Source organism: Drosophila elegans, unplaced genomic scaffold, assembly GCF_018152505.1.
Source record: "Drosophila elegans isolate 14027-0461.03 unplaced genomic scaffold, ASM1815250v1 contig_814, whole genome shotgun sequence".
Classification (NCBI taxonomy): Eukaryota; Metazoa; Arthropoda; class Insecta; order Diptera; family Drosophilidae; genus Drosophila; species Drosophila elegans.
In genome coordinates this window covers 8,676,309-8,702,483 of record NW_024546167.1, presented here as the reverse complement: position 1 = coordinate 8,702,483, position 26,175 = coordinate 8,676,309, and the positions used below count along the sequence as shown (strand labels likewise).

At 36.0% G+C, this 26,175-nt stretch overlaps 3 protein-coding genes across 3 annotated transcripts; 2 read left to right on the top strand and 1 right to left on the bottom strand.

Annotated features, from left to right (window-relative positions):
- The first annotated feature begins 4,951 nt into the window (after positions 1-4,951).
- On the top strand, positions 4,952-6,753 carry LOC121467832. The gene is made up of 2 exons (XM_041710155.1): positions 4,952-5,120; positions 6,676-6,753. The coding sequence occupies exon 1, from the start codon at positions 4,986-4,988 to the stop codon at positions 5,112-5,114; it is 129 nt and encodes a 42-aa protein (XP_041566089.1). The 5' UTR covers positions 4,952-4,985; the 3' UTR covers positions 5,115-5,120; positions 6,676-6,753.
- A 1,123-nt stretch (positions 6,754-7,876) lies between these two features.
- Positions 7,877-10,968, top strand: LOC108150488 (protein tyrosine phosphatase type IVA 1). Its single transcript, XM_017278694.2, has 4 exons — positions 7,877-7,996; positions 8,059-8,225; positions 9,515-9,646; positions 9,709-10,968. Exons 1-4 carry the CDS (start codon positions 7,877-7,879, stop codon positions 9,818-9,820), a joined length of 531 nt encoding a protein of 176 aa, XP_017134183.1. The 3' UTR covers positions 9,821-10,968.
- Positions 10,969-12,771: 1,803 nt separating this feature from the next.
- Positions 12,772-23,017, bottom strand: LOC108150487 (voltage-dependent calcium channel subunit alpha-2/delta-3). Its single transcript, XM_017278693.2, has 11 exons — positions 22,263-23,017; positions 17,063-18,392; positions 16,261-16,437; positions 16,125-16,202; positions 15,669-16,045; positions 15,457-15,608; positions 14,830-15,335; positions 14,161-14,403; positions 14,010-14,103; positions 13,409-13,830; positions 12,772-12,992 (listed from the first exon to the last, which is right to left on the bottom strand). The coding sequence occupies exons 1-11, from the start codon at positions 22,421-22,423 to the stop codon at positions 12,882-12,884; spliced, it is 3,651 nt and encodes a 1,216-aa protein (XP_017134182.1). The 5' UTR covers positions 22,424-23,017; the 3' UTR covers positions 12,772-12,881.
- Positions 23,018-26,175: the final 3,158 nt, after the last annotated feature.

The following is a 26,175-nucleotide window of genomic DNA, read 5'->3' as shown; positions in this document are numbered from 1 at the left end:
TGCAAATATTCTAGTAACTTTTTTCCAAAGACCTTAATTTTTTTTTATTCTTATTCTTTATTTTTATTTTATTATTTATTATCCTATTTATCTATGGGTGGAAAGCATATCATTCTGTATTAATGCGACAGGTCCTGAATGTTTACATAAAGTAAATGAAGCAAAGAGCAAAACAATCATAAACTAGATTAAAGGCTAAATTTACGCATTTTACTTTCATTTGACCCAGTTACCTGCTCTCCAGTTAAAAGTAAATGTCAGGTGACCCAGTTTATCATCCGAATGGAACTAGGACAGGCCAGAATGCCCCAGTAAAACTTCAAAAACTGCTCTGCATGCCCAGAGTTTTCTTATAATTTTTTTTTTGGCAGTTTTCTTGGTGCTTCATACGTCATTCGCAGTGTATATACGTACACTGAGCGATATCTAATATCTAATCTGCGAAGGCATTTTAAGCATATTTGCCATATCAAAACGAGAGCAAACAGTCAACAAAATATGTAGCCAAGATATTCGTTCTGAGCGAAATATCCAAATCAGTTGCCATTTTATTCTGAGCATTTGTGGACGTAAAACAAGGCTAGTGGAAAGATTTCCGTCTCTGCTCTTAACTTTTTAATTTTAACAATCAGTTATTCAACAAGGTTTGGCTTTGATTTGCTGTTATCTCTATTTGTCACATTTTTGCTGCTATTTTTATCTTCATCGCAATGTTTGCTAATCGATATCAGTAAATTGCGTCAATTGGAATTGAAAGAGCGCAGAAAAAAAAACCGCCCAGCAACCAAAACCCCAGTGACATTTGATATACCAACTGGGGTTAAATTATTTTCAAACTGGTGGTTAAAAATCCAATGACGATCCATTTTTGCAAACCAAATCTCTTGTCAGTTTTCTTTTTTTTACTTTGTTTTATTTCCGTTCGAGGTCTCTTGTCCTTGAATAAGTTCAATGATGTTGCCCCGGCCATACAAACAAAAAAACATCATTCAGTTTGAGTGTTTATTTTCTTTTATTATTTATTCGTGATAAAATCAAGAACAAAAAAGATAAGCGTATCAAACAATATGAACAATTTAAAAATCCGGTTTGGTTTTATCAAAAATTTCCCATGCGAGTATATATAACTGACGTCATCAGTTAACACATTTACAGATGCCTGATAATTAAGCTGAGTCCAGAAGTTAATAAAAATATATTTTTATGAATTAAATTTATTTATTCAATTTAATTATTGTGATTTAAAATACATTTCGACACTCTTTATACCAAATTTGTTATCTTATAAAAATAAAAATAAATGTGAGTAATACGTTTAGTACATATATTAAGTCTTATTATTTTCTATTTCCTTATTTAAAAAAAATATTTGTGCTCTTATCGTGTAGTGTTCATATAATATGCTTTACCCCATGGGCAAGAATAAAGATAGAAATTACGTATACGAATGTGTATACAGCTCCTCCTTTTTTTTTGATTCCAGTCGTTTTTATTTTGTTGTCTGTTTTCTGGGTTTATCTGCTTTCCACCAGATCTTAAATGTTCCATGTTCTTACTCATACAAGTATGCACTGACATGCGTATATCAATTGAATTCTTCGAATTAAATGGCACAATTTATGATCATTAAAGTGTTGCCACCAATTTGTTTGAGGTCATATTGATTTATGGGAATTTATTGGGTCTTGGAACGTCTTGAAACAGGCTTCTTATGATTCCCAAACTCGCATTCAACTGCGAATTAACTGTAGACATTCTCATATTTGTTGTAAGCACTTGCTAATTAGAACTAGCGAAATAGAATGAGAGTTTTAAACTTTCAGAGACCACTTTTCCTGGTTATATATCATTGTGCTGTATTTTTACTGCTGTCACGTTTTGGCAGCTTGTGTGCAGAATTTCACCAATACATGTCATATCCAAAAATAGACCAAAAACAAACAACTAAGCATGCAATACGATTTACAAACGTCAGTGGGCGGCAAAGGGTGGAAGATAGGGGAAATGCCACCGACCACCTCCCCATATTCTATATATAGTGCGATAAATGTTGCGCGGTTTGTCCTCAATAGTTTGCCATGCCCTTGGGTTAAGGCAAAATAGCCAGAACTAACAAGTAAAACGACAGTTTGTTAGTGTATTCCATTCCTTGTATCTAATTTAACCTTGAAGGGCATGCCATTTGTGGCCGGGACATGCATTTGATAATTGCAATAACAAGTAAAGATTGTTTATTTCTGTTTTTATCAAAACCAAACAACAACAGCTGTTCCGCAAAACGATGAAAGACAATGACGCATAGAAAGCCGCCTGGTGCGTCACGAAAAACAGCAACCACTTGGCAACTAAAAGACGGTTGAATTTTACTTCCCCCGTAGCTTCCTTTTCCTGCTCATCTCCCGGTCGATGCACACAGGAAAGCTTCTGGGCAAATTCAAAATTTCCATTATGGCGAAATAACGAAAACAAGGATGGGCATGGGCATCCCCCACTTCCATTAGTAGTAGCACAAAATCAATAACTCGTAACTTGGACTCAGTCTCACTTTGAGTCATTTGCGGTGCACGAAACAAAGAATTGTCGCTCGGATTTTTTTTTTGCGGTCTATTTTCTTTTCAGAGGTTCTTAATACCTATACTTTCTAGAACTGAGAATGTGTGTGCTTAATGGGTGGTTTGTTTGGTTAACTTAGCTGAACAAAACTTAGCCAACCCCAGAACAGTTATAGAGATTAAGTGAACCTTTGGCAGAACTTTTTGTGATAGTTAATAATACGGTTGAACTTTTTAAACTGTCATTTGTCTAAATCTAACTTTGTGAACTCGAAGTCTATGTAAGTCAAAATAAATATGTTGCATTTAAACCATGTATATAATTCAATAATAAATTAATTATAGTAGGCTCTTACTAAAGGTAATAAATTGGGACAAGCATAATTCTCTAATAATGAGATTTTAAACATGAAATTGTTTTAACTTCCCAGTAATAGGTGCAAAATAAGTAATAGGTACGAGTCGAGTATGTCCCAAAGACCAAACTAATACCAATTATAGTAATAATTGTTTCATTACTTCGTTAAGAATTGCTTCTCATTTTTCTATGTGTGCGTAAGTTTTTAAAGACATTGTTTAGTCTACCGAATCGCTGCTGAGTTTAATTGCTATTATTGCAAAAATATATGGATAACTTCCCCAATCAATTTGATTTTTATGTACAGTGTGTCTGCGTTATGTCCCGGCTGATTCAGCACGTCTCTGGTGGCTATTGACACCTGTAGACAGACATTAGTTTAGTAAGTTGAGCCTTGAACGACAGTTACCCTCCTCACATTTCCTGCTAGACATTTGCAATTTGTTTACAACGCTTTATTGTTGCGATGGTAAAAAAAAAACGATTATTCTGCTTTCGCATGATTGGGAAAACGAGTGCAAATAGAAAACCTGAAAGCTGCTCATGAACAAGGGAACTCTATCAAGCTTTGTACCCCAAATACAAGTCCAGACACAACGGCATTCAATTGTTTATTTTTTTGATCCCAGTTTTCTGTTTTCTTACCTCTGGATTTTTTCTGTTCCTACTTGAGTTCATTGTTTCTCCATTGTCTGCCGTGCTGTCTATGTTGTCTGGTCCTGTCTCGCGAAAGTCCAATCAACTTTGCGCTCAGACAAAAACACATCTGCTACCTTAGAAAGAGAAGAGATAAAGTGCCATTAAGACAAATTTACAACATTGGTCCAAACAGCTTTGCTTTAATTGCTAAGAATTGCTAAACTTGAGTTAAGCCAAATAAGTATTTCATTAGGAAGTCAATAGAAGATAAATGCCAGGATATAGGCTCCCAACATTTTTTACTATCGGCTTAAAATCTGCAAAAAATGCTGTTACATCCCTTATAGAATTAAAAGTATAACTGGATTTTACTCGGTTAATGATTACTTGCGCTACTTCATGTACAATTTTTTTAGAATCTAACGAAATACGAAAATGTTGTGTGTATTAATGGGCATTCAAGTGTAACAAACATATAGGTATATAAATTGTATCCAAGTATATAGCCACAATTACGTATTAGTGTCGTCATGCCATTTGCCTACATCTTGATTAGGTTCAACTGGTTTAAATGTAAGATTATTTTCATATTGAGTTACATGTTTGTGTGCGCTTTAGCCTTCATTAACTGTGCTTATAATAAACCGCATTTAGCTTTGTTTACTGCCCTTAAATAACGACTGACCTTGGTGTTCTGCAAAGTTGTATCTGCCTGTGAAACTTTCTTTAGCTGAATATGTACACTTAAAAGTTCTTTAATTGGATAAAAAAGATCCAAGATAATTAACATATTTTGCTGAAAATATGTTAAATGTTCTTATGAAAGAGGAGAATATTTTTCAACTATTATATTTTGCGCACTCAAATTCATTTAGATTTTATCAGTAAAAAATTTATTTGGCACATTTCAAGGCTACAAGTATTCCCACCCAGTCATTTATAGTCGCACTTATGAATATAGCAATTACATGAATTTATGAGTCGAATTTGTCATAAGTAAATATTTTTGTTTGGGAATGTCACAAGGCCAATTTAATTTCATGTGTAATATGTATTTCACTGTAAAATACAACTGTCTTCAAAATAGTAGTAATACGACCATACAAAAAAAATTTAAGACTTTTGTAATGTTTTTATTATTAAATTTGAAATACTGTTAATTTTTTTTGTTATTTTTTTTTAACAGTGCAGTCAAAAATTTTAACTAAAGTACAATACTGATTCTATTATTTCTTCCGTCATTGTATTTGCACAGCAAACCTTTTAAAGAGCTTTAAATATGCAGCAGACTGTAAAATCATTTTTGGTGTGAGTAAAGGGGGCATGGGGGGCAGAGAAGCAATCTCTCCGAGTAAGCGGTTGGAGAGATGTGCGTCATAGAGGGGGCCGTACAAATGGCCGGCGTTCAGTTGACAATCGCCAGTCGATAGCAAACCATGAGAGAGTGCTCATCGCGCAGCAATACGCGTCTACTTAGTTCGGTAATCGTAATCGATCAACGTCTCAGAATCGACACTTGTCGATATTTAATCGAGATCCTATCCCGCCGCATCACAGGCGATTAAAGATAGGTAATTTTTATTTATTTGCCTGCGGGATGAGAGAACCATCTTTCAGTGGTCTCTAATAACTGAGTGAAGAGAGTGATTTTTGCGATTCGCGGATAAAATCGATTAGCGTCGTAGGTGCGACACCTGTCGATATCTAATCGGATTTTAATTTCACTGCATTACAACAAGCCCCATCGTAATCAGCAAATAATCATTGCGTTTGCATTAGCGCTTTGAAATATATAGCAGTATATAGATTTCGTGTTTGTTTGTGTGACTTTTCAATTTCGCCAAGACGCAAAATACAAAAAAATACATTGCATAAGTCACAAGTAAAAACCGACTGGGAATAGTATCAACAAAAAGTGTTGTTGTTCAACGTCTCATGATGTGGTAAACACGCAGACAAGTAAATCTAGTATGTACTAGTATGTGCTAGGTGCATACAAACAGCAAGTGAAAGTTTTTTGTTCTATCAACAAAAAGTTCCTTCTCTTCTTTTTTTGGCACCCGGTTCTTAATTAGTTCCACGCGTGTCTATTTCATTTGTTTTTCCATAATGGATTCCTCTATACGTACATATATAGTATATACCATATTGCGAATTCCTTTTCCCGGTAACAATTGTTGGGCGAATTTCAATGGAAAACTGCTCGCCTACTATAGGCAAAAATGCAAAAATAAACATTTTGCGACCGGTGCTATCCATAAAAAACTGAATATTTGCTTAAAGAATTATCGCAGTTTTGTAGATATGCACGAATGTACATATATACATATGTGGTATACATATTATACAATCATTATTCTGGCTCTGTCTATATTTGTGAACTCATTTAAAACACATGATTTTTCACGTTCAACAACGGTATATAAATAATGTAAATGTTCTTGGAAATAAGCTGAAATTATCGGATCGCTTAGGCAGCGGACGACCGACCCACTTTAAATGTGTCTACAAGTTTTAAAATATCCACTTGAATGATTTCCGTAGCATGTGTTTTCTTTTCTGTCCAAGATAAATGTCGACTGATTAAAGATTTCTTTTGGCTAGTACACCACTGACTATTTATTGGGCATTTTTGTTTTCGGAATCTTATCAATCTTATTAAATGATATGATTGAATCAGACAGTTCTTTAGTTAACTGTCTTTTTCCATTATTAATATATTATTTTCACCAAACCGTTTTGTATGTTCGTGAAACTCGTGGCTGCTTATATAGTCTGTTCATACATTGTGTTTGCAGAACTTATTTCGTATAACATTAAAATAATATTGCTCTCGTTTTTGTTATCGTAATTTTTCCTTCCCATATTTCTCATTTAATTCGTGAGAGTGTCCCCTATAGCATTAGAAGTCGATTTTTTTTATATTTACAAGAATTTAACAAATATTTAGAAATTTATAGTTCGGTTTGTTTTTAAAGTCGGTTGTTTCAAATTTTTCAGAGTCTAAAAGTCAAATATTTTTAGCAACCCAATGGCTTGTGTCACAAATTTTGATTATACTCTAACCCAATTTTTTTATATACATTTTTAAATTTAATTTGGCTAATATATTTCATTTTTTTACAGTTGGTTAGACCTGTTCCCACATCTATGGAGTTTCATCTAGACAGTGCAGAATACTGCCAGGCACAGCACAAATAAAAAGTAAGTATGAGTTCTTTTTTCAGAGGATCTGGACTTTTTGTTTAATTAATTGGCTGAAGTTGCGCTGGTGGGTGAGTGGGAGACGATGGAAAGGTCACTTGACTTAACTTACTGTGAATTAAACGCGATGACCTTTCTGGAGAATTGGCGGCTTGACCCGCCCTCAAGAATAAGAGCGTAATGGAAAGTGTGAGGCAAAAATGGCGAAAGTCTCAATTATTTCATTGCGTGTAATTGAGCTAAATTGTGTTTTAGTTTCCCACGAATTGTTTTCAATTGAATGAACAAAGGGAAACCCAACAAAGAAGCTTGAACCGACTAGCACCAGATTTGTCTGGAATTCAACTCATTTATGCCTTGTTCTTTGCAGGTAAGCAATCCTCAAACAAGGCGGTGATAGCCTGAGTGAATACGGTCACCTCTTCGGAAGTCGACGTCGATAAGTGGTGTTGATCAGATCAGCTAAATAAAGTCAACGGATCAGCTGATATAGCGACAGCAGCGGCCCCAATTAGCCAAAGTCTGTCAATCTATGGGAGAGAAAGAAAAAAAACTACATTTTTAGCATCGCGGTGATCGCAGATCATATCACAGCACGAAGACATTTTAATTTATAACAACGAAAGCTAAGAAAAAGTTATAACAGTTTCAAAAACGATAGTAAAACTGAACCCAAATCATTTTTTGTTAGCTTAAAAAAACGTGTGACACTTAACAGGGAATCATTTTTCGGGTCACAGAAAATTGATTGATTTTCTTTGTGATAGAAGAAAAATCCAAAATTGTACTTAATTAAAAGAAATACCTTCATTTTTACTTAAAGATTAGATTAGGTTTGTGTTTTGGTGTAAAATATTTAGACGTACGATACGAAAACAGAGTTAATTATACTTATATTTATTTTTTATACATAACTCAAAACCTAAACAAAATTCAATTGTAAGCCTCTAACACGCTGAATTTTTAATCTAGAAATCAAACTACTTCCGTTAAAAAAAAACCAATCAAATCTTTTGTGAAAACCAAACAAAAACCACACCTCAAGATTGTAAGAAAGTAACAGACTTAACATAAGTACACACGAGTCAGATAAACTCCTTCAGAACTGCTTTTGTAATTGTTTATGAGCATCACCATGCGTCAAAAAGATCTGCGCCCAGCCCCTGCTCTAATTGAGTACAAGGGCATGAAGTTCCTAATCACCGATCGACCATCAGATATAACAATTAGTCATTACGTTATGGTGAGTCAGAATCTCAATCGTCTCAATCCGAAAATCAACTAATTTCGTTACCGTTCTTGTAGGAGCTAAAAAAGAACAATGTCAACACTGTGGTTCGTGTGTGCGAGCCCAGTTACAATACCGACGAGCTCGAGACACAAGGCATTACTGTCAAGGACCTGGCCTTTGAGGACGGAACCTTCCCGCCTCAACAAGTCGTTGACGAGTGGTTTGAGGTCTTAAAGGATAAGTAAGTAACATCATAGCACTTCTTGCATTTGCGTAGATTATTTACTTAATTCTATCTTTAAATTTTAATCTCATTTGTTACATTAACGTAAGTCATTTGTTTAGATTTCACAAACTAACTGGAGCTCTGAACTTATTAATATAAACGTGCTGTAGAATTTCTCATTACTAAAAATTTACTTAAAATGCATTTACCTACATAAGATGTAAAAATATATACTATGAAAATGTAAATTCCAAAATGTGTCTATAAATATTTTGAATTATCACCCTAGAATCACAGCTCCAGTACGAATATTTTCATTACTAAGCAGCGTTAAAACATTTAAATTTAAATTGTATTATTTCATTAAAACTATCATTTTCAAGATGTCATATATTATATTATATACGAGAATATAAAAAAAATGTAACCTCAAGTGGTTTCTATCAATTTATTCAGTATTATTTATTGCTTTGTGCCACTCAATCAAAAGAAAATCAACATTATTAAATTCCAAACAAAATAAAAGCCAACGAAAATCAATAAGCTGCGCTAGCAACATACCCAATGTGCTGTTTAAAAAAAAAAACAAATAACCACACAATTAAAGAGAAGAACATTCAGAAGATGTATAGAACCCCGCTTGTAGTCCTCAGCCATTGCCTTAGCTGCTTAACTCTGTTTGATTTCCAGTGCCCATAAGTTATAAGTTGCTGTACAGATTTTAGTTAGATCAAAACTTTTGCACATACCTTCTATCATACCTCTCTCAACGTTTTCGTTTTGTAAAAATTTGGAATTCCACCCATCATAAGCAAAATGTAATACCTGTAAGCTATCAAACTTATTGAATGAGAACTTACCTTACCTTCCTATATGATTCGTTTCGTGTGCTATTTTATGATACCGCTGCTGCTGTGCCCTAGTTTTAGAAAGTCCACAAGCGCCACACTATCCTACTACAAACATAAGCGATTTTCGCTCAGACACATACCAAAAACAGTTCCAACAACAACAGCAACTGCAACTGCAATAAGAACTTCAGCAACCAGAGCCAGTCTATCCGCAGCATCAAGTCGGGCCACAGATACAATTCCCCTAACAGTCAATGATAATCTCAATGAAACTGGCGAGGCAGCATCAGCAATTTATAATAATACTGCATTTGTTGATAATGAAACTTGTCGGTAAGCGTAGATCTAGATTTATAGGCTCAGCCTAAAGCAAATTTCGCATATTTCTAATTGCAGTAAGATTAGGTATAGGTTTTAAACGTAATTTATATAACATTTTCTTGTATTTTCCAGATATCAACAAAATCCGGAGGCTTGCGTTGCCGTTCATTGTGTGGCTGGTTTGGGACGAGCTCCTGTCCTGGTTGCATTGGCACTGATCGAATTGGGCCTGAAATACGAGGCAGCTGTGGAAATGATTAGGGAGTGAGTACTCTACTCTATCTAAGTTAAAATTTAATGCTTACTTAATATTCATATTTTTCTAGTAAACGACGTGGCGCCATCAATGCCAAGCAGCTATCCTTTTTGGAAAAATACAAGCCAAAGGCGCGACTAAAGCACAAAAATGGCCATAAGAATTCATGTTCTGTGCAATAGATTTCCAAAACCATATGTATATTCCCACCAGATAAAAAGTGTTCATTTTTTCAAAAACAAAAAAAGCAAGCGGACAGAAAAGTAAAGAAAATATGAATTGATAAGCAACAAAGCGAGAACGGAAATAAACAAGTACTACAGAGAACCCAAAAAACATAGTCGGAGAAATTGAATCACAGCCCCAGTTATTATTAACCTCAAATCTCAAAATGAAATGTATTGGCAACAATTGTGTAATTTGTATGTATTAATTAATGTAAATTATTGTTATTTTACGATTCGATTCAGCCGCCCTGTACCAAGCTAAAAAAAGAGTTTAATTTTGTACCTACAGCATATATAAACGGACTTATACGCATATATATTTAATTATGAGCGGCCCATATACCCCATTAAATGGTTGTAGAAGGCTCGTCAAAGTAGTTAAATACTGTTGTTCTGGAAAAGACTATTCAGGATAAACAAATTAATTAAATGTTAAATGAAAAATCAGCATACAAAAAAGAAATGATTACAAAATTCTTCAGAGAGCTATCTTCATAAAAAGTATAGGGTGAAGAAAATGAAATATCTACTTAACAGTCATATGTCTAAACGGGAAAATGTACTTAATCGCATATTTGTTTGCTGTTTACTTTTTTATTTTTACTGTGGACACTTTTTAGCTAATAACGAAGCAAAACATATTGCTAAATAGATATTTGATTTTTAACTTACCTTATGCTAAATTCATTTATTTATATTAGAGCCTTCTTTTCATATGCTACACATATTGCTTATTTCAACACTACAATACCAATCAGCCTCGCACTTGTATGCATTTATCATATGCATGCATGTGTGATTGAAAAATATAAAGCTATATATATTAATAAATATATATATGTATTAAAGAACTTCAAAGTTTTACATTAATGACTACATACATTCAAACTCAACAATTGCAAGCAGTAACCAAGCAAATAAAAAAAATACTTCAAAACAGCAGTAGGAAAAAAAAAAATTGAGAAAATGAACATGAAAAAAAAATGTAATCTTATTGTAAACAACAAATTAACAAATAATAGTGTGTGAGAAGAGGACGATGAAAAAGCACGAAGAAAAAACACAAGCCGAAAATAAAAACAAATACAATGCTTACAAAATAATTTATCCAAAATATTGAATTGTAATTTTTTAAAATGTTAGTCATTACAAGGAAATAAAAATGATCTATATAAAAATTATTCAACCTTGAGCATTTAATTAAGAAAAGATGTTTTGTCTTTGATACATGTCTTTTATATTTTTGTTCAATATAAGAAACTTTTTAAAGTCGGTTTTTCTTTTTCAGTTTTAAGAATGACGAATTGTGGAAGTAGCATATTTTTTATTTCTAGGTACCAGAGAAGATAATACTCCACTTTTCCAATCGTTCCATTAATTATTTACTTACCTTTAAAATATATCGAAACAACATTGAAAGACTACAACATATTTGTCGACGATTATTTCATTTATTTTTCTAAGGAAATTTAAAATTTTTATCGTTTTTTAGTTTAAGTGGACATGTCATATACATTGTGTATACGTGTCGAAGTTTATTAAAATGTGATTAAAAAGAGTCATAAACTCATAGAGATGAACATGAACATTAATTGGACGATGAACTTGAAGCAAATCCACGTATACCATTAAGACTAGATTTTTATGTAATATTTTTTTTTATACATTTTACAACGTTTAAACACTCCAAAAAATAAATGTTGTATTAGTAATTCAGTTTGTTTAAAAAATTACATTTAATAGTTAACTGTTTCCTTTCATTTTTTCATTCATCCTTGCATCTTCTCTCAGCTTTAAAAACGCCGTTTTCATTTTGATTTCATTTCCTTGAAAATAATCTTAATTTAACATGTCTTCTTTATAATGTTACATTTTTTGTTTTTTGGTTTCTATGCATAAATTCATAAAGTTCATAAATTGATTCCACATTCGAAATACGATACAAAGGCAATTAGGTTTTGGTATTCATTTTAGGTTTGGTTTTCCGTTTCATCTTCTGTGTAAAACACGCTAAAGTTTTTCGACTAAGAGTAAGGCCTGAAGAAAGCAGTAAATTATAGATGGGTTTTCGAACTCAGTATTGAACAAGTATTGTATACTTTACAGGTGGTCCTAAAATTGGTTTTTATAAATCTGTGCGTTAACTTTTGCAGTTTTTAAAACATTATATTTAACAAAATACACCTTACAAAACTAGAGGAAAACATATACAAAATGTTGCCATGTTCACATTAAATATTATCTGTTGTAAACCGTATGAGGTTGTGTACAAAAAAGAAAACCATATTTTTTCTTTTCGGCTTTAGACAAAAGGAAGAAATATTCCCAATAACGTAAGTATTTTGTGTCTTGTTTTTAATTCTTTCATCGCCAGTTGTATTTTCATATTTATACGTTTTTATTGTTGTAAAAAATCAACTAAGTTTTATAAAATTACAAAAATAATTGTCATTCGAATTATTTTTGTTCGCATTTACTAATTTTTGCTAATTTATTCATTTAATATTTGGCATTGGTTGCACCATATTAATCTATCAAAATAGTCAGTGAAACGTTGGTTTTTTTAGGCGTTAGGTATGTATGTATATAAAAAAAACGTAGCTTTCTCTAATATTCTAAGAAACTATTGAAGGAGTAGCTTGGGGACAAGGGAACTCATCGTGTGAAAAGGAGTTACTCCTTTAAAATGGTTGGTCTTTAAGTTTCCTCTTCTGTTAGCAGCAGCCTCCATCAATTCACTACATTTATAAAGTAAAAACCAGTTTCATAACTTTTGGCGCAGTTTGTAAGTCTAAGAGTTGAAATTGTTCTTGCTTATAGTGGTTTTTAGTACCGAAGATTGTGCCAGTTTTTTCTTTGGTTTGTGTTGTTGTTAAACATTCGACAAGTATTGGACTACGGCATAGTTTACAATCTATAGAAAACCAAAAATATATTTATGTATAAACAACAAACCGATCCTACTCGCTTATAGTACATAATAGTTGTATAATATATAGTTTTGTGTACATATCCCTCAACGCATAAAGCTGTGCGTCAGGTAAAACATTAAAATTATGGTCAGCGGCAGCAGCTGAAGCGTCAAACCCAGCCGCGAGGCATTGCCGCAATAGGTGTACAGTTCCTCCTAGAAATAGAGGAAAGATTTTAGGATTTCAAAAATTAAAAATTAAAAAAAATAAAATACAAATTTAAAAATTAAATAGAGAATCAAAAACGAACTTTTAGAGTTACAAACGAATGCAGAGAAGTCCAGGGTTGAAGTTTTATGAGAAGTAGAAATGAAAATCCCTCAAAACTTTAAAAATAGTAAAAATCAAAATTTTAATTGGAAAATAAATAGAGAATTTTTAGAGTTACAAACTAGATCAGTTAACAAGATAACAAACATATCAAAAAATCGAGTTTTGGATCTAACATTTAAAGCGACATGAGAAAGATAATAAACATCTCGAAAAAAATATCTTGAATTCATGAAATAGTGTTAATATCAGTAGAGAATTGGGCAACAAATTATAAAAAATATACATCTCCAGTACTCACATCCTCGTGCTCCGTGTAGCACTCTTCGATGCGTCGCCGTTCGTAGAAGCTCATGTTGAGCTTGTAGCAGGGGAATTCCTTCGCGTACTCCATCCGCTGGGGTTCGGTGGTCAGGCGAACGCTGCGCGACGGCATCAGGACATTGACCACCACCAGGACCAGGTTGGAGTTGGGGATCTTCTTGACCAGGAAGGGTCGCGTTGAAGGCGCCTCCACGAAATCATTGATGCCCACCAGAGCACTGGGCTGCAGTGAGTACAGAGTGGATCGCATGTCGCAGGCCTTGTAAGTGGGTTCCGGTTCGGGTTCATCGAACATGGCGTTTTCATCGTCGCTATCCTCCTTTGGCTTGGAAGCCGAAGCTTTTCCTCCATCGCCCACGGCCACGTACTCGTCCTCGATCTCATCCGTATATTCCATAACTGAAAGCGGTCATCAAACCAGCTATAGTTTTAGTTTTAAAAAGTCAAGGTACGTAGGTCTTATAAGCAAACTTTACAGAATGAGAATTTTAGCTCAAATACTTAATTACGAATATATTTTGCAGTTTTGATGAAATCTTTTCTGGTCAATAAAAGTAACTCAAATTGCAAACACTTACATGGCGCTCCATCAGCCCACCACTGAATCCTTTGGTACTGAAAGAAGAGCTGGCCCACTAGCCACTTCCAGCCAAGACTCAATAGTCGAAGGGGCTTAAATAAAATATAGTTAAGTTAAATAACAGGTATTAAATACATTTTATGACATACATGTAAGAGACCATGGCCATAGCTGCCCGCTTTTGGCTCCTCCTTGCACTGCTCTTGGTAATCGTAGACCTCGATGCTCAGGAAGATGCCCTTTTCCACCATCGCAGACATCACATCGCCGTGGAATTCCCCGAAGAACTTCCCAGTGGTGTTCACATTCTGGCCAATCACGATATATGCATTATTGTCTATAACCACACAATCCACATCATCGTCCGTGCAGATGGGTAGGCAACGGTCGCACTAAAAAAAATTTAGTTAATCTTGTTTAGTAAATATTAGTTTAGTTTTTGGTTATAAAATTGTAAAACATAAATAGTGTTTAATTTTAACAAGACCTTTCAATTCTATAGTATTATAAATGTAGCTATACCAAATCCACAAATTTTTTTGATAATTAAAATAATAAATAAATAATGAATAATGAATGAAATAATGAATGACATATTGTTAAGCAATAAAGTATACAAAAATATAATATAATATGGTGACGGTAGAAATTGTTTCTTAACTGAACGAATATTTATGCTATACAAATATGTCATTATCAGTAGCTTTTTTTTTACACAAAAATTGTGAAAATATTTAAATGATACACATCCATATAATTTAAAAGTTTGTCTGTAATGGACCTAAATGAAATTTATATCGAGTGTTTTTTACACTCACATGATCCACTGAGGTGATGCTGAAGAATCGCTCCCACATGCGTTCGTGAACAAACTGGAAGCCCACCACGCAGGCGGGCGCCTCCTTGCCGCCATCTCTTGGAAAGATTGCGTGCGAGGCGGTGACTTTGACCTTGTCGCCCTCCATGGGATCGTCGTAATGCTTCACCGAGTAGACGAAGCTCTCCGTTCGATCCTCGTGGTGCTGCAGGATGGCACTCTTGTACCAGGTCTCATCAATGGCTGTGGTGTGGTAATCCCCAAATTCCCGATCCGTGTCCACCTCCTCTTCGCCCAAGATGAACTGCCATCGTGTCAAGCCGCTCATGGTGGCCACAAATCGGAGATCAGCACCAAAACGATCTAACAACTGGCGCTCCTCTTCGCTCTCAAATCGCCACACTCCGTAGCTGGAGTTCGTCACCTTGGCGTCGAAGATGAGAAGGTGCACCAGCTCCTTGTTGCAATAGTAGGCATCGTCACCCAACGTCTTTCGGCCACAATTTACTGGGAAAAAAAAGGGTCATATTTATGTCAGGAGACTGGAAATTAATAACGAAGGATAACTGACCTAACGGTTCCCTTCTGTAATGTAATGCCTAAATTTATTACAAATTTCTCTACTTACATTCATCTTTGTCATCCCAATCGGATTCGTCCTCGGCATATTGCTCTGGCCACTTCCAATCGTTTTTGACCATCTTGCCCAGAAACTCGCGCAACTCAGCCTCAGGTGTTTTGAACTCATGACCCTCTAGATAATGGTACTTGCAGTAAACCCTATGAAAATTGATCAAATTTAGTTGATCTAATTTCTACAAGATTCAACATTTTACCCACCAATCAGGATGAACCTTCCAGTTGTCGCCGATAAAGAAATCCGATATATTGATCTTCATGTGCTTGTTCTTGTCCACCTCCTCGCCCACCTTAATCCAGGTTTTGCCATATTCGCTGGGCATTACGATGCCCAAAGTGAACGGGGTGTTCGGCAGAGGGGCAAAGAAGTAGTCCTGTTTCTCCTCGGAAACGCGGCGCATTTTGTCGTAGTGGAACTTGACGGATATGCCCTTGAACTCATTACTTTCGTGTCGCACCATGGCATTGCGAATATTAAGAATGGATTCGCCCGGTTCCCGCGGATTCTTGTCCTCGAAAAGATGCTCTACTTCGCTGAAGTCGATGCTGTTGTAGTTCGGATTCATTTTACCATTGGTCTAGGGAAAGAAATTCGAAAATAATTGTAAAAATCTAAAATTCAATCAATTGCAATCAAACTTTATTGGCTAAACTTACCCCAATGGGTCGCAGATCCGGATGCAGTAGAACATATCCGTTGTTGGAAACCACAAAGGAGTAGCCATTTACACCAAGCTGAAAAATATTATTCATGAGTAACCCATACTTTTTTGGTTAAATTCTCTTCACCCACTTTGTAGGGTAGTGTCAGCTTGTCAATATCTTCCACGGGAACGTCTGTACCAGCGACTCCTAACAAACGTGCCCTTGGATTGGTAGTATTGGCGTGGCGATAGAAGCGATCGAAGGCGGGTACTCCCACTGCTATCATAAGGCGGGGTCGTCGTTCATTCGAGGTTTTTGGATCGTACTGTTTGGGAAACAAAACAACAATGTTAATCCTAAGAAAGATAGATGGTCATCCATAGATCTTGTTTCAAGTAAAATACTTTAAAGTAACTTATACTACATATACTATTATACTATACTATATTATAATAATAACTATTTTTAAATCAACGGACATCCTAATGGAATTCCTGAACAAATAAAAATGATTTATTATATATTTAAATCATAATTCTTTACAAAAACATATTTTATAATATTTTACATAAATTTTAAGGTAGAGGTGTTGAAAAGAATGTGTTAATGCCCCCGAAAATCGAACAATTCTTTTGCAACCACAGTTTAAAAGTGAGAAATTTCTGTTCTGTAGACTAAGCACTGGTTTTTAAATTGAAAACATAAAACTAAAATATTACGTTCTGTTCGGAAAAATATAGTGCTTAACAAGATTCTTGTAAATAAATATTCAGCTTATTTTGCAGAAAGTATGCAATCAATTTTTGAATTTTACTTTGTTTTTGGAAGTTATATTTAATAATATATTTGTTATTTAATATGTTGTTCTATTCAGAAACACGTCAGTTGATCTCACAATAATGTTGACGACTCTTTCTGTTTATTAAAACTATTCGATTTAACCAACTCACCGTCTTGTCGGTGAAGGCGTGCGTCCAGGTGGGCGGATGCTGTTCATTCTGTAGGACCAGGGGCGTGGCAATGACGTCAACGTACTTGAGCACCTCCTCGTGAACCTCGTCCAAAGTTTGGACATGAGAGTAGTATCCCCGATTGAGGCAGGCCATCCACTGGATCTCGCGCACTTTGGTGACCTCTTTGCCCAGCAGATAGGTAAACACGCGAGTGTTCATTCGCGAGGTGCCGTTCTCGCCGTTGCCCCAGTTGTATTTCTGAAATACATCGGTGGTATTACCTGCCACACCATCGGTGACCAGCATTATGGCCTGGTTGCAGGTGGAATTGGTGCTGCAATGCCGACTGTCGTAATAGGTTCGCAGGAGTTGGAAGGCCGTTTCGTAGGCCAGAGTGAGATTTGCATAGCCCTCGGGATCCTCCAAATTGGCGATGGCCTCGTTAAAGACCTCTATGTTCTCGGGCGTGGCCTGGACGAGGGCTCCATTAAAGCAGGGTATGATGTCATCCACCTCCTTCGAGTAACGCAATATGGTGAAGAAATCGTTGTTGGAGAAGGTGTCCAAGATACTGCGGATGGTGAACTTGGCCACGTGATGTCGGAATCCAGTCATTGAACCCGAGTGATCCAGCAGGATGACGATATCCTTCGAACAGGTGGCCGTCTCAATGTACCAGGATCTCTTTCGGCAATCGTAGGTATCGGCATCGTCTCGATTCGTTTTGGTGTCTGTCCATTGGGCAGCCGGATAGTGCCGCAGGATTCCCGTGTCGGAGCCAAAGTACTGCCAGGATAAGGCCGGATCGGACTGGTAGTTCTGCCGGAAGACCTCGTCCAGCTGCTCGGACCACATGATGGTCTTCAGCACCCGATTCGAACGATCCCACACATTCGAGGGCACATGCACCGAACTGTGCTCGGTGTCCACCGGTGTGTTGTAAAAGTGAGTGTCCGGATTCAAGTCCATCTCTCGATACATCCAGGCGTACTTGGCCTCATTCGGCTCCAGCTCGTCGGAACTTTTATTATCGAAAAGCGAATACTTGCTGGATATATAGGTAAAATTCTGCAGGGCATAGGTGCTATTGAACTCAAAGTTCTCGTTCACATATTCCGCCCGTTCCTGGATGCACCGCACCGCCTCCATCTTTCTGGCCAGCATCCTGCCCACGTTTTTCGTGATCGACTTGATCAGCTCGGTGCCATTCTTCAGCTCCACGCGGGCATTGTACTCCTTGTACTTCTCCTTGATCTCCTGCGACTTGGTGATCTTCTGAGCCAGCTGGAACAGCTCGTCGCCAAACTGGGTGGCCCATTTGCCAACGCTGCAAGGAAGCGGAAAAAACTCAGTAAGTATTATTTAATTGGTTAGGGAGAGATCGTAAATATATATTGAATATATAAAATAAAAGAAAATTTAAACGCCTATTATAATCTCCGCTTGAAGATGATTGTATAATTCAATAAAACATTTAAAAAATGTAATATTTGAAATTGTGAAACTTAATTAGACCTTGAACCCTTAACCCATAATTAATCTTGGTTTCATTGCGGTACACGAAAACACAACCCAATTACGATGTTTCCTTCTGAAGTAAAATTCTCATGAACGAAAAACAACAGTAAACAACACTTTGTCGACGTCAGAGTTGCGAAAGCGAGATGTCAACCACCTGTCCGAGTCCCACTAATTCAATTAGCGCACATGTTTGCCAGTGGCGTGTAGGGGCGTGTTTGGCGGTGGGTGGTGGGCTGTGGTTTTTGTGGGTGGTGTCTCGGAAACGCCTTCCTTGCACCTTACACTCCTGACCACAAAAGTGGTGAAAAAGCCGTATTCCTGGCAGCGCAGTCGGCGTTTCACCACAAACAGCTGTTTGAAGTTGAGAAATCAACAAGTGCCTGCGCGCGCAGTATCGATCTCTTTGACTCTCTTCGCTGCCTCTCTTAAGAAAGGCTTTCTCTTAAGTATATATCGTGTTTTCGGGTGATTCCATCAGTTAACGCATGCAATAAGCAATAAATAGTTTAATAGATAGATCGTAAAAGTTCAGGGGTTAAGTTGTTCAAAAAACGACTGCATAACGTAGTGGTATAAACTTTTATATGTTTTTAGTTGCTTTTAAAAGTTGCATACTTCTATTATTTACTCTACCGTCCTTTGATAATTACTGGATGTCTTGAATTTAAGGATTGACAGTGTTGATTATTGAACTACTATTAGTTGCATTTGCTAGAACCTATATTAAAAGCAAATAAAACATGAATACTAGTTTTTAAATTGGACCTAAATATTTCACCAAACTTCTATAACTTATTGCATTATTTAAATGTTCCCTTTATTCCTAATAAAGAATTTTAAAACAATGTCTATTAATTTATTTATTCATAAGCTATAATGGTCATAAAAAATATAAAGATTAAATGAAATAGTTTTTAACAACCAAAATTAAATGTTTATATCCAATGTCTGGGCAGAAATGTATTGTTATGTAGCAGCCCTCGTAATTTTAGTAATGGTATAATCATGTTTGAAGCTTCTCTTATGTGGTTAGTGTATTTTAGAAATCACATTAATTATTTAGCCTGCAGCGCCTAGCCAAATGCACTGGCCTGACAACAGTTTGCGTGAGAGTTTAGCATTTACTATAAACATTTAAAGGCATTGGGGTGCCTGCGCATGACCGCACTATATCATCCAGCTCTTTGGCTCTTTTTCGAGGGCGGGAGTCTCTTGACGTAGCTTTTGATGTCGCCGACTCTGCCGGCGGCACTGTTTCGGCCATTTTCATTTCACTTCTGCCGCCGACGTTGCCTTTGACACAGTTATTCCGCCAGCCCCCAAAGCCCCCAAAGCCCCCCGAAATAGCCTCAAACGCACACAAAGATACCCTCAAGTGTTTTGGCCCGGTCGGCGCTGGGTAAAATTGTTTTTGTCGCTGTTTTGGTAGTTGGAAATGAATGATGCCTCCTCTCTGGCTTTTATTACGTTCTGGAGTTGTTCTATTAATTTGGCCACATAGCTTTGTCGTATCTCGTCCCTCATTGTTTTAGATGGCCCCTGTTAGCCTCGACCACAAAAAACGGGAAACATGTAACACAAGCACTCGGGGGAAATATATTATTTACAGTGGGTCAGAGAAATCTCTTCCAACCAAATATAAATTCTCTGTGTCACAGACACTTGAAGAAGATGTTTAAAAGAAATTAAATAATCGTATTTTCGATTCCAGTATATTATAATATTTGAAGAAACACTTTTCTAATTTATCTTTTTGTATCGACAATTGCATTTTGTATAAATTAAGTATAAGTCAGAGAAAAAACCAACTTCATTTTTTTAATGGAATAAAAATTGTGGTATTTTTTATTTGACAAATCTCCAAAAACACAAAAAATTCACCTAAAAAATTGGTTTTTCTTCAAAACCTCGGGAAAAAATATTCATTAAGTGGAATGTTATGCACTGGCGAATTCGTCATTAAATTCCCAATTAAATGGCATTTACAGCTAAAATTTTTGTAGTTTTTCAAATTTTTGCAAAAAATTCCATAAATTGGTCATAAAGTTAATTTTTACCAAAATATGAAAAAATGACTTAGCTTGAGACCAGCAGGAAATCAGAAAAAGTGTAGCAGACAACAAGTTTTTATTTCCGTGCACAGATTTCAGCCAAACACAGTATCAGCAATGTTTTAAATTTTAGATTGAATTTTTATTACGGTTTCCTCGGGCCTAAATAGCCATATTCTATTAATGCTCAGCATGTTGCAATGCGCCAAAAAGAACCCAATTTCCCATTAAATATTCTTCGTAATGCGAACGGACATAAAACGATTTTCGGTCTGTGCTCTTTTCCAGGCCACAATTCTGTGGCTATTTAGTAGCGCTAATTTGGTTGGCGAAATTTTATTTTATATGAGGGTTTTTGGTCTTTAATATTTTATTATTTATCATCCCATCGTGTAGTTTGCTAATTGGACATCAACTTTATTATAATTGATGCGGCCTTGCTAAACTTTTTATGAGTCATTTGTTTTTTCTTGCTGCTGAACTCAGATGTTTAGGGTTTTCTTTTGATTAAGGCGTATTTCTTCAAAGGAATATATATGACTTAAAAAAGAGGTACTAAATTATTATATTATTTTTCTGTGGGCTTTTAGCAATTACTCTAAGTAAAATTTTGGTCAGCACAGTGTATTATATCTTCTTTTAAATTAATTTCTTTTTCTAATTTTGTTTTTCCATTAAAAATTAAAATACTTTTGACTTATTAATGTCGCTAGCTTTTTCCAAACAGGCTTCCCCAAATCCCATATTTACTTTAATTAATTGCACAACGTTTGCCATGATGTTTGGCGGCCCATAACAAAATGTCCAATAAAATATTCATTTAGCGCAAATAGGCCTCAGATGTTCTACCGGCTCTACCTGTTCTCGTCATTACCAAAGTCAGCATGTCAGACAAATAATTTTAATGTGACTTTATGAGAAACTCGGGGCACAAAACAAAAATTACGAAGCACCGCGACCCTCGAGCAAGAGAAATATCAGGGAGAGAAAAATCTAGAGGAAAGGAATGAGTAACTGTGGGTAAAAAAGCTGACGCACAACGTAGAATAAAAGTGTACGAAAGAAAAGACAAGACGCTTAAACACGCAATGCGAAATGACGGGAAAAATAAAGATAAAGGGATTCGACCTTGATATTACCTCGAAAAGAAAATATAATTTAGAAAAACACTTAAAAAATTATTCTCAAATGAATTTTTTTTTACAGAATGCATGTTTGTTGCTATATATATATATATATGTTAAAATAGGTGGAATTATTTATATTATTGAATGTTCAATGAAAATAAAAGTTATATTTTTAAGATAAGTTGTTTCTAGAAGAAACCTCCTTTTTCTCAGCATGAATATAAGCCCTTTTTATCGCCCGCAGCACAATAAGCTCATTTAATGCCTACAGGGAATTTTTCCAAGAAGAAAAGAATGGAGCTCGAGGAGCGTCGGCTGCCAACAAAATTAGCATAAAATGTTCGAAAAATTAACGAGCGACGTTGACAACGAGATGAAGGCGGCATGTACGCCCCCTAATTGACTGGTTTCGAAAAGCCCCCGATTCCGGAATCCTTGCGTGTCCGTTTAATGTAAATGGCTGCTGACCAATTTCCACCTGCAGGGTGGCCGACTTACGCTTCATCCGCCGCCGAGGCCTCTGCCCAGTGGGGGGAGGTCGAGGGGGAGATGCCGCCATGCGGCCCGCAAATCAGCAACAACAACAGCGGCTGGGAGAGGAAAAATGCGGTCAAAATGACAGCGAAATGTGTCATCAACTTTTCGCATAAACCAAACATTTTTCTCGCATTTTCCTTGTTTTTTTTTTGTAGTTGCACAGGCGGCGGTTCGATTCGATTCTCACTGGTATCGCTGGTAAGGACTATATCGAGACATTTGGCCCCGTTTTGCGGTCAAGCGGGCAACACACACTCCGAAAAACCCGACAGAAACCCTTCAAAATTGATATACAATTTAGGGTGGAGTCGCAACGTCGACTGCGACGCCAGCAGAGCTTTCCTTTTCGCTCTTCACCACGCACACAAACACACCAACCGACACACGGAGCGTATGCGTAATACGAATAATAATAAGCGATAATAACTGCGATTAAGGCGAGCCCGTGGAAAACGCGATTCTATATATTTGGTTTTTGCCTCTGAAAAGTGGCCACGATTTTCGTAATTTATTTTCGTATTTTAGTTTTTCTCAGAGCTGCGTGCGTTGAAATTTTCTATATATAAACGGCGGGGCACCGAACGATTTGATTACACATATGGAACACACTGTCGTTTTTGTATATGTATATATTTGTGTGTGTGTATATGTGTATGTGGACGGGCGATTTATAATTTTCCGCGCTTTTCCTTTTTCCGTGCCACCGACGTCGAAGAGCTGCGAACAACTGAAAAATGGGAAAAACTTAATCGGATTTCTGGCATGCCCAAAGTGCTTTCTCTTCCTCTTGAATCCTGACCTCTCTCGTTGTCTCTCTTTGAAGAGAGAGTGCTATTTTTAGTGGCTCTTCTTGTTTACCTTTTGAATGAGGCGAACAGCTGTTCTCGTCGGTTTTCTTTTATCTATTGATTTAGCCATGAGGGAATCCGTTGAATTTCCCACGCGTCTTTCTTTGTGCCGCATATTCACAACAGAGAGGCGGCTTTTCCGCACATTTTCTGAAGAGTTCTCGAGAAGAGAATTATCGAGATTCTCACACCCCGAGAGTTTCAGGAATGATTTTCGATGCCTATGGATATTATTCATAGCTTTGTTGACTTAAGAGATTCGCTTTTTTTGGGGGAACGGTTTATTTATAGAGGTTTATTCGATGTTTTGTGGCAAGAATTTGAGAACTCAATTGTTATCGGTATTTGTGGCAGATGAGATGATTAAACTATATAGTTTAAGATCTTGGTGTAAAAAGCTTTTTTACGATATTGTTGTTTTTGTTTGAGTTTTGTGTTTAAGTATGAAAAACAAGTATATTTAAGTTACATTTATTGTCAATAGATAAGATCAATCAAATAAATTATCATAAACATGCCAATGTTTTCTAAGCATTCTTATGTTCTAATATTACATTAAGAAAGAAACAGAATATAATTGTAAATACATTTTCAATTTGTGATTAATTTAAGCATAAATTATGTTTTCAAGTTGTATATTAATGAAATGAATTTTACATCATTAAAATTCCCACTTGAGTGGTATCTCCCGTGGCGTATTTATTGCCGACTCACAACCATATGCTGTTTGCATATTTCATGAACCTCAAAAACATACTCTGGGGGCTATCATCTTGCCATAATACCGGTTCAACCATAGTGCCTGCGTTTAGCAACAAAATCCAATTTCGGTTAGGGCAAAAACCGAAAAAGCATAGACACACATGCGGAACGACAAAATTCAAGCTCGCCTATCGCACATCAGTAGCAGGCCCTCACCGAAACACCCGTGTATACACTCACAGGATTTCTGACAAGGACGTGCAGGATGCCAAGCACCAGTACACAGTTATGGGGAGACAGGGTCAGAGGTTGCCATGATGACGATGACAACGCACTTAGTCAAATTTTTAATGAACTCAACAGCGTTTTACTTTTACACAGAATGTCAGTTATGAACGCGCGGAGTTTGAGTTTTCCGACTTAACGATACCCGGTAGTCGCATCTTCTCTTAATTATTATTAAACTTGGTACTATTCTCTTTAAACAATTAACTGAAGATATATATAAGGAAATAATGAACGCTATAAACAGGTTTTTTGTATAGATTTACTATATTATAAAAAGGAACAAGGTAATTTAAACTACAATATCATAAATATTATATACCCGCTTACTATTAAAATTCCAGGTGTAAAAACAAGAACTGGAGGAGCGTGTGATTAAGGGCCCTTTTGGAGTGCAGTTGCCTGCAGTTTTCACTGGCAAAGGGTGGAATGCAAAAAAAAATATGTTCAGTAGTGGCATTTCAGGTATTTTTTCCCAAGCTTTGGCTACTGCAAGCTGGCTAAATTATGAGCATACTTTTGAGGGCGCCCGTCCTCCAGAACCTTCCATGATAATGTTCTCGTAATTGTGGCAGCCGCCTGTAGAACACGTATCTGCCGGATGAGAAGCTGGGATACTCGTGTGTGGTTGGGCGAACAGTGAGAAAAAGTGCCTAAGAATGGAAATTAAGTAATTCATAAATGAGGACTTATGAATGTTGTTTGTTTAATATTTCCTAGCTCATATAAATTTAATAGCCGCTACATTAAGAGGCATAAGTAGATCATATTAAAGAAATTAAGAACAGCATTTTAACTTTCTTTTTTTCTGTGTAGCTTACATTCTGTCACGTCTCACGGCACCTCCTCTTTTAGTATGGCACAAGTGGGGGCAAACTGAGGCTGGGAAAAACCGCAAAATGTTGGTTGTGCGCATTTCATCTGCATAAAATTATGAGCAGCCCGAAAACGAGGCATATTTTCCGCTACTGACTCTTCTTCGATAGATGGTTGAAGTGTTTTCCGAAGACTTCATAGAACTCACGAGAGCACACTTCAATTAGAGACGGATAGACCAGACAAAAATATCCAATCGAGTCGAACGCCTTGAAGCATATAATCAACTTTTGGCAATTCGAAACTTTTATGCCAGCCAAAAACTCCTTAGGGCAATTCCTTTGGCAATATTTCGCAACATCAACTTTCGTTTTCTTTTCAATTTTTCCACTATAGGGTGCTCATGTGATTTTATAAGCTACAAAAAACTAAAAATGTTTATAATAAAGGGTAAAGATAAATTTGTACGATCATTTTCAAGACCACGCAAATCGACAAAATCCACCAGAGATTAAACGTTGATTTTTTGGACCTCCCTGATTCTGAAAATGTCAAGTGTTCAAAATTTGTTGTATGGTATCATTTTTTAAATGCGTAAATAACGATAGCTAATTTTACTAGAAATAAAACGACCTTAAACTAGTGATAAGTAAACTTATCCTTATAACCTGTAAAGGAGAGTTGAAGAAATAATTAACGCTTTAAATTTTGTAAATATATTTTTAATACAAATTTTTGTTAACCTTATTTCTTTATCATCAGAGGACCCTGTGACCGTAAATTTCCTAAGAGCAAAACCTATTTGAGTTCGTCCTTTCACCTCCTGCTGCTATTGACTACGGTCACCATTGCAACACCAACAATGACAATGAAAAAGAAAAATAATACAAAAGAAATAAATACGGAAAAAACTAGGTTGACATCCAGTGTCGGTGCTATTTCCATTTTACTCTTTGGATTGGTGCCAATCGCGCAAACATTTCCCTTTGGTCGTTTGGTTTTATCCGTTATGTCAATTTTATTTAATATACTATAGAGACATATACACTTTAAACTTCACAACTGCCCACTTAGGTATATTTCAGTCTTTAATTAAAATTGTTTTGCTTTACATAATTAAATATATTCAGTTTTACTTAAAATGTAAATGCATCATATAATATGTTATTGATAAAATAAGTACGATTTTAAACTAATATGACCTTAACTAGTCATAGTACAAA

What these genes read in the sequence shown, in the direction of transcription:
- LOC121467832 (XM_041710155.1), top strand. Translation starts at nt 4,986, where the DNA reads ATGAGAGAGTGCTCATCGCGCAGCAATACGCGTCTACTTAGTTCGGTA.
- LOC108150488 (XM_017278694.2), top strand. Translation starts at nt 7,877, where the DNA reads ATGAGCATCACCATGCGTCAAAAAGATCTGCGCCCAGCCCCTGCTCTA. An exon ending in CAATTAGTCATTACGTTATG is followed by an intron (nt 7,997 to 8,058) that starts GTGAGTCAGAAT and finishes CCGTTCTTGTAG; the next exon opens with GAGCTAAAAAAGAACAATGT. An exon ending in GCTGTGGAAATGATTAGGGA is followed by an intron (nt 9,647 to 9,708) that starts GTGAGTACTCTA and finishes ATATTTTTCTAG; the next exon opens with TAAACGACGTGGCGCCATCA.
- LOC108150487 (XM_017278693.2), bottom strand. Translation starts at nt 22,423, where the DNA reads ATGTTTGGTTTATGCGAAAAGTTGATGACACATTTCGCTGTCATTTTG. An exon ending in GCCTCGGCGGCGGATGAAGC is followed by an intron (nt 18,393 to 22,262) that starts GTAAGTCGGCCA and finishes GCTTCCTTGCAG; the next exon opens with CGTTGGCAAATGGGCCACCC. An exon ending in GTGGGCTGATGGAGCGCCAT is followed by an intron (nt 13,831 to 14,009) that starts GTAAGTGTTTGC and finishes GACCGCTTTCAG; the next exon opens with TTATGGAATATACGGATGAG.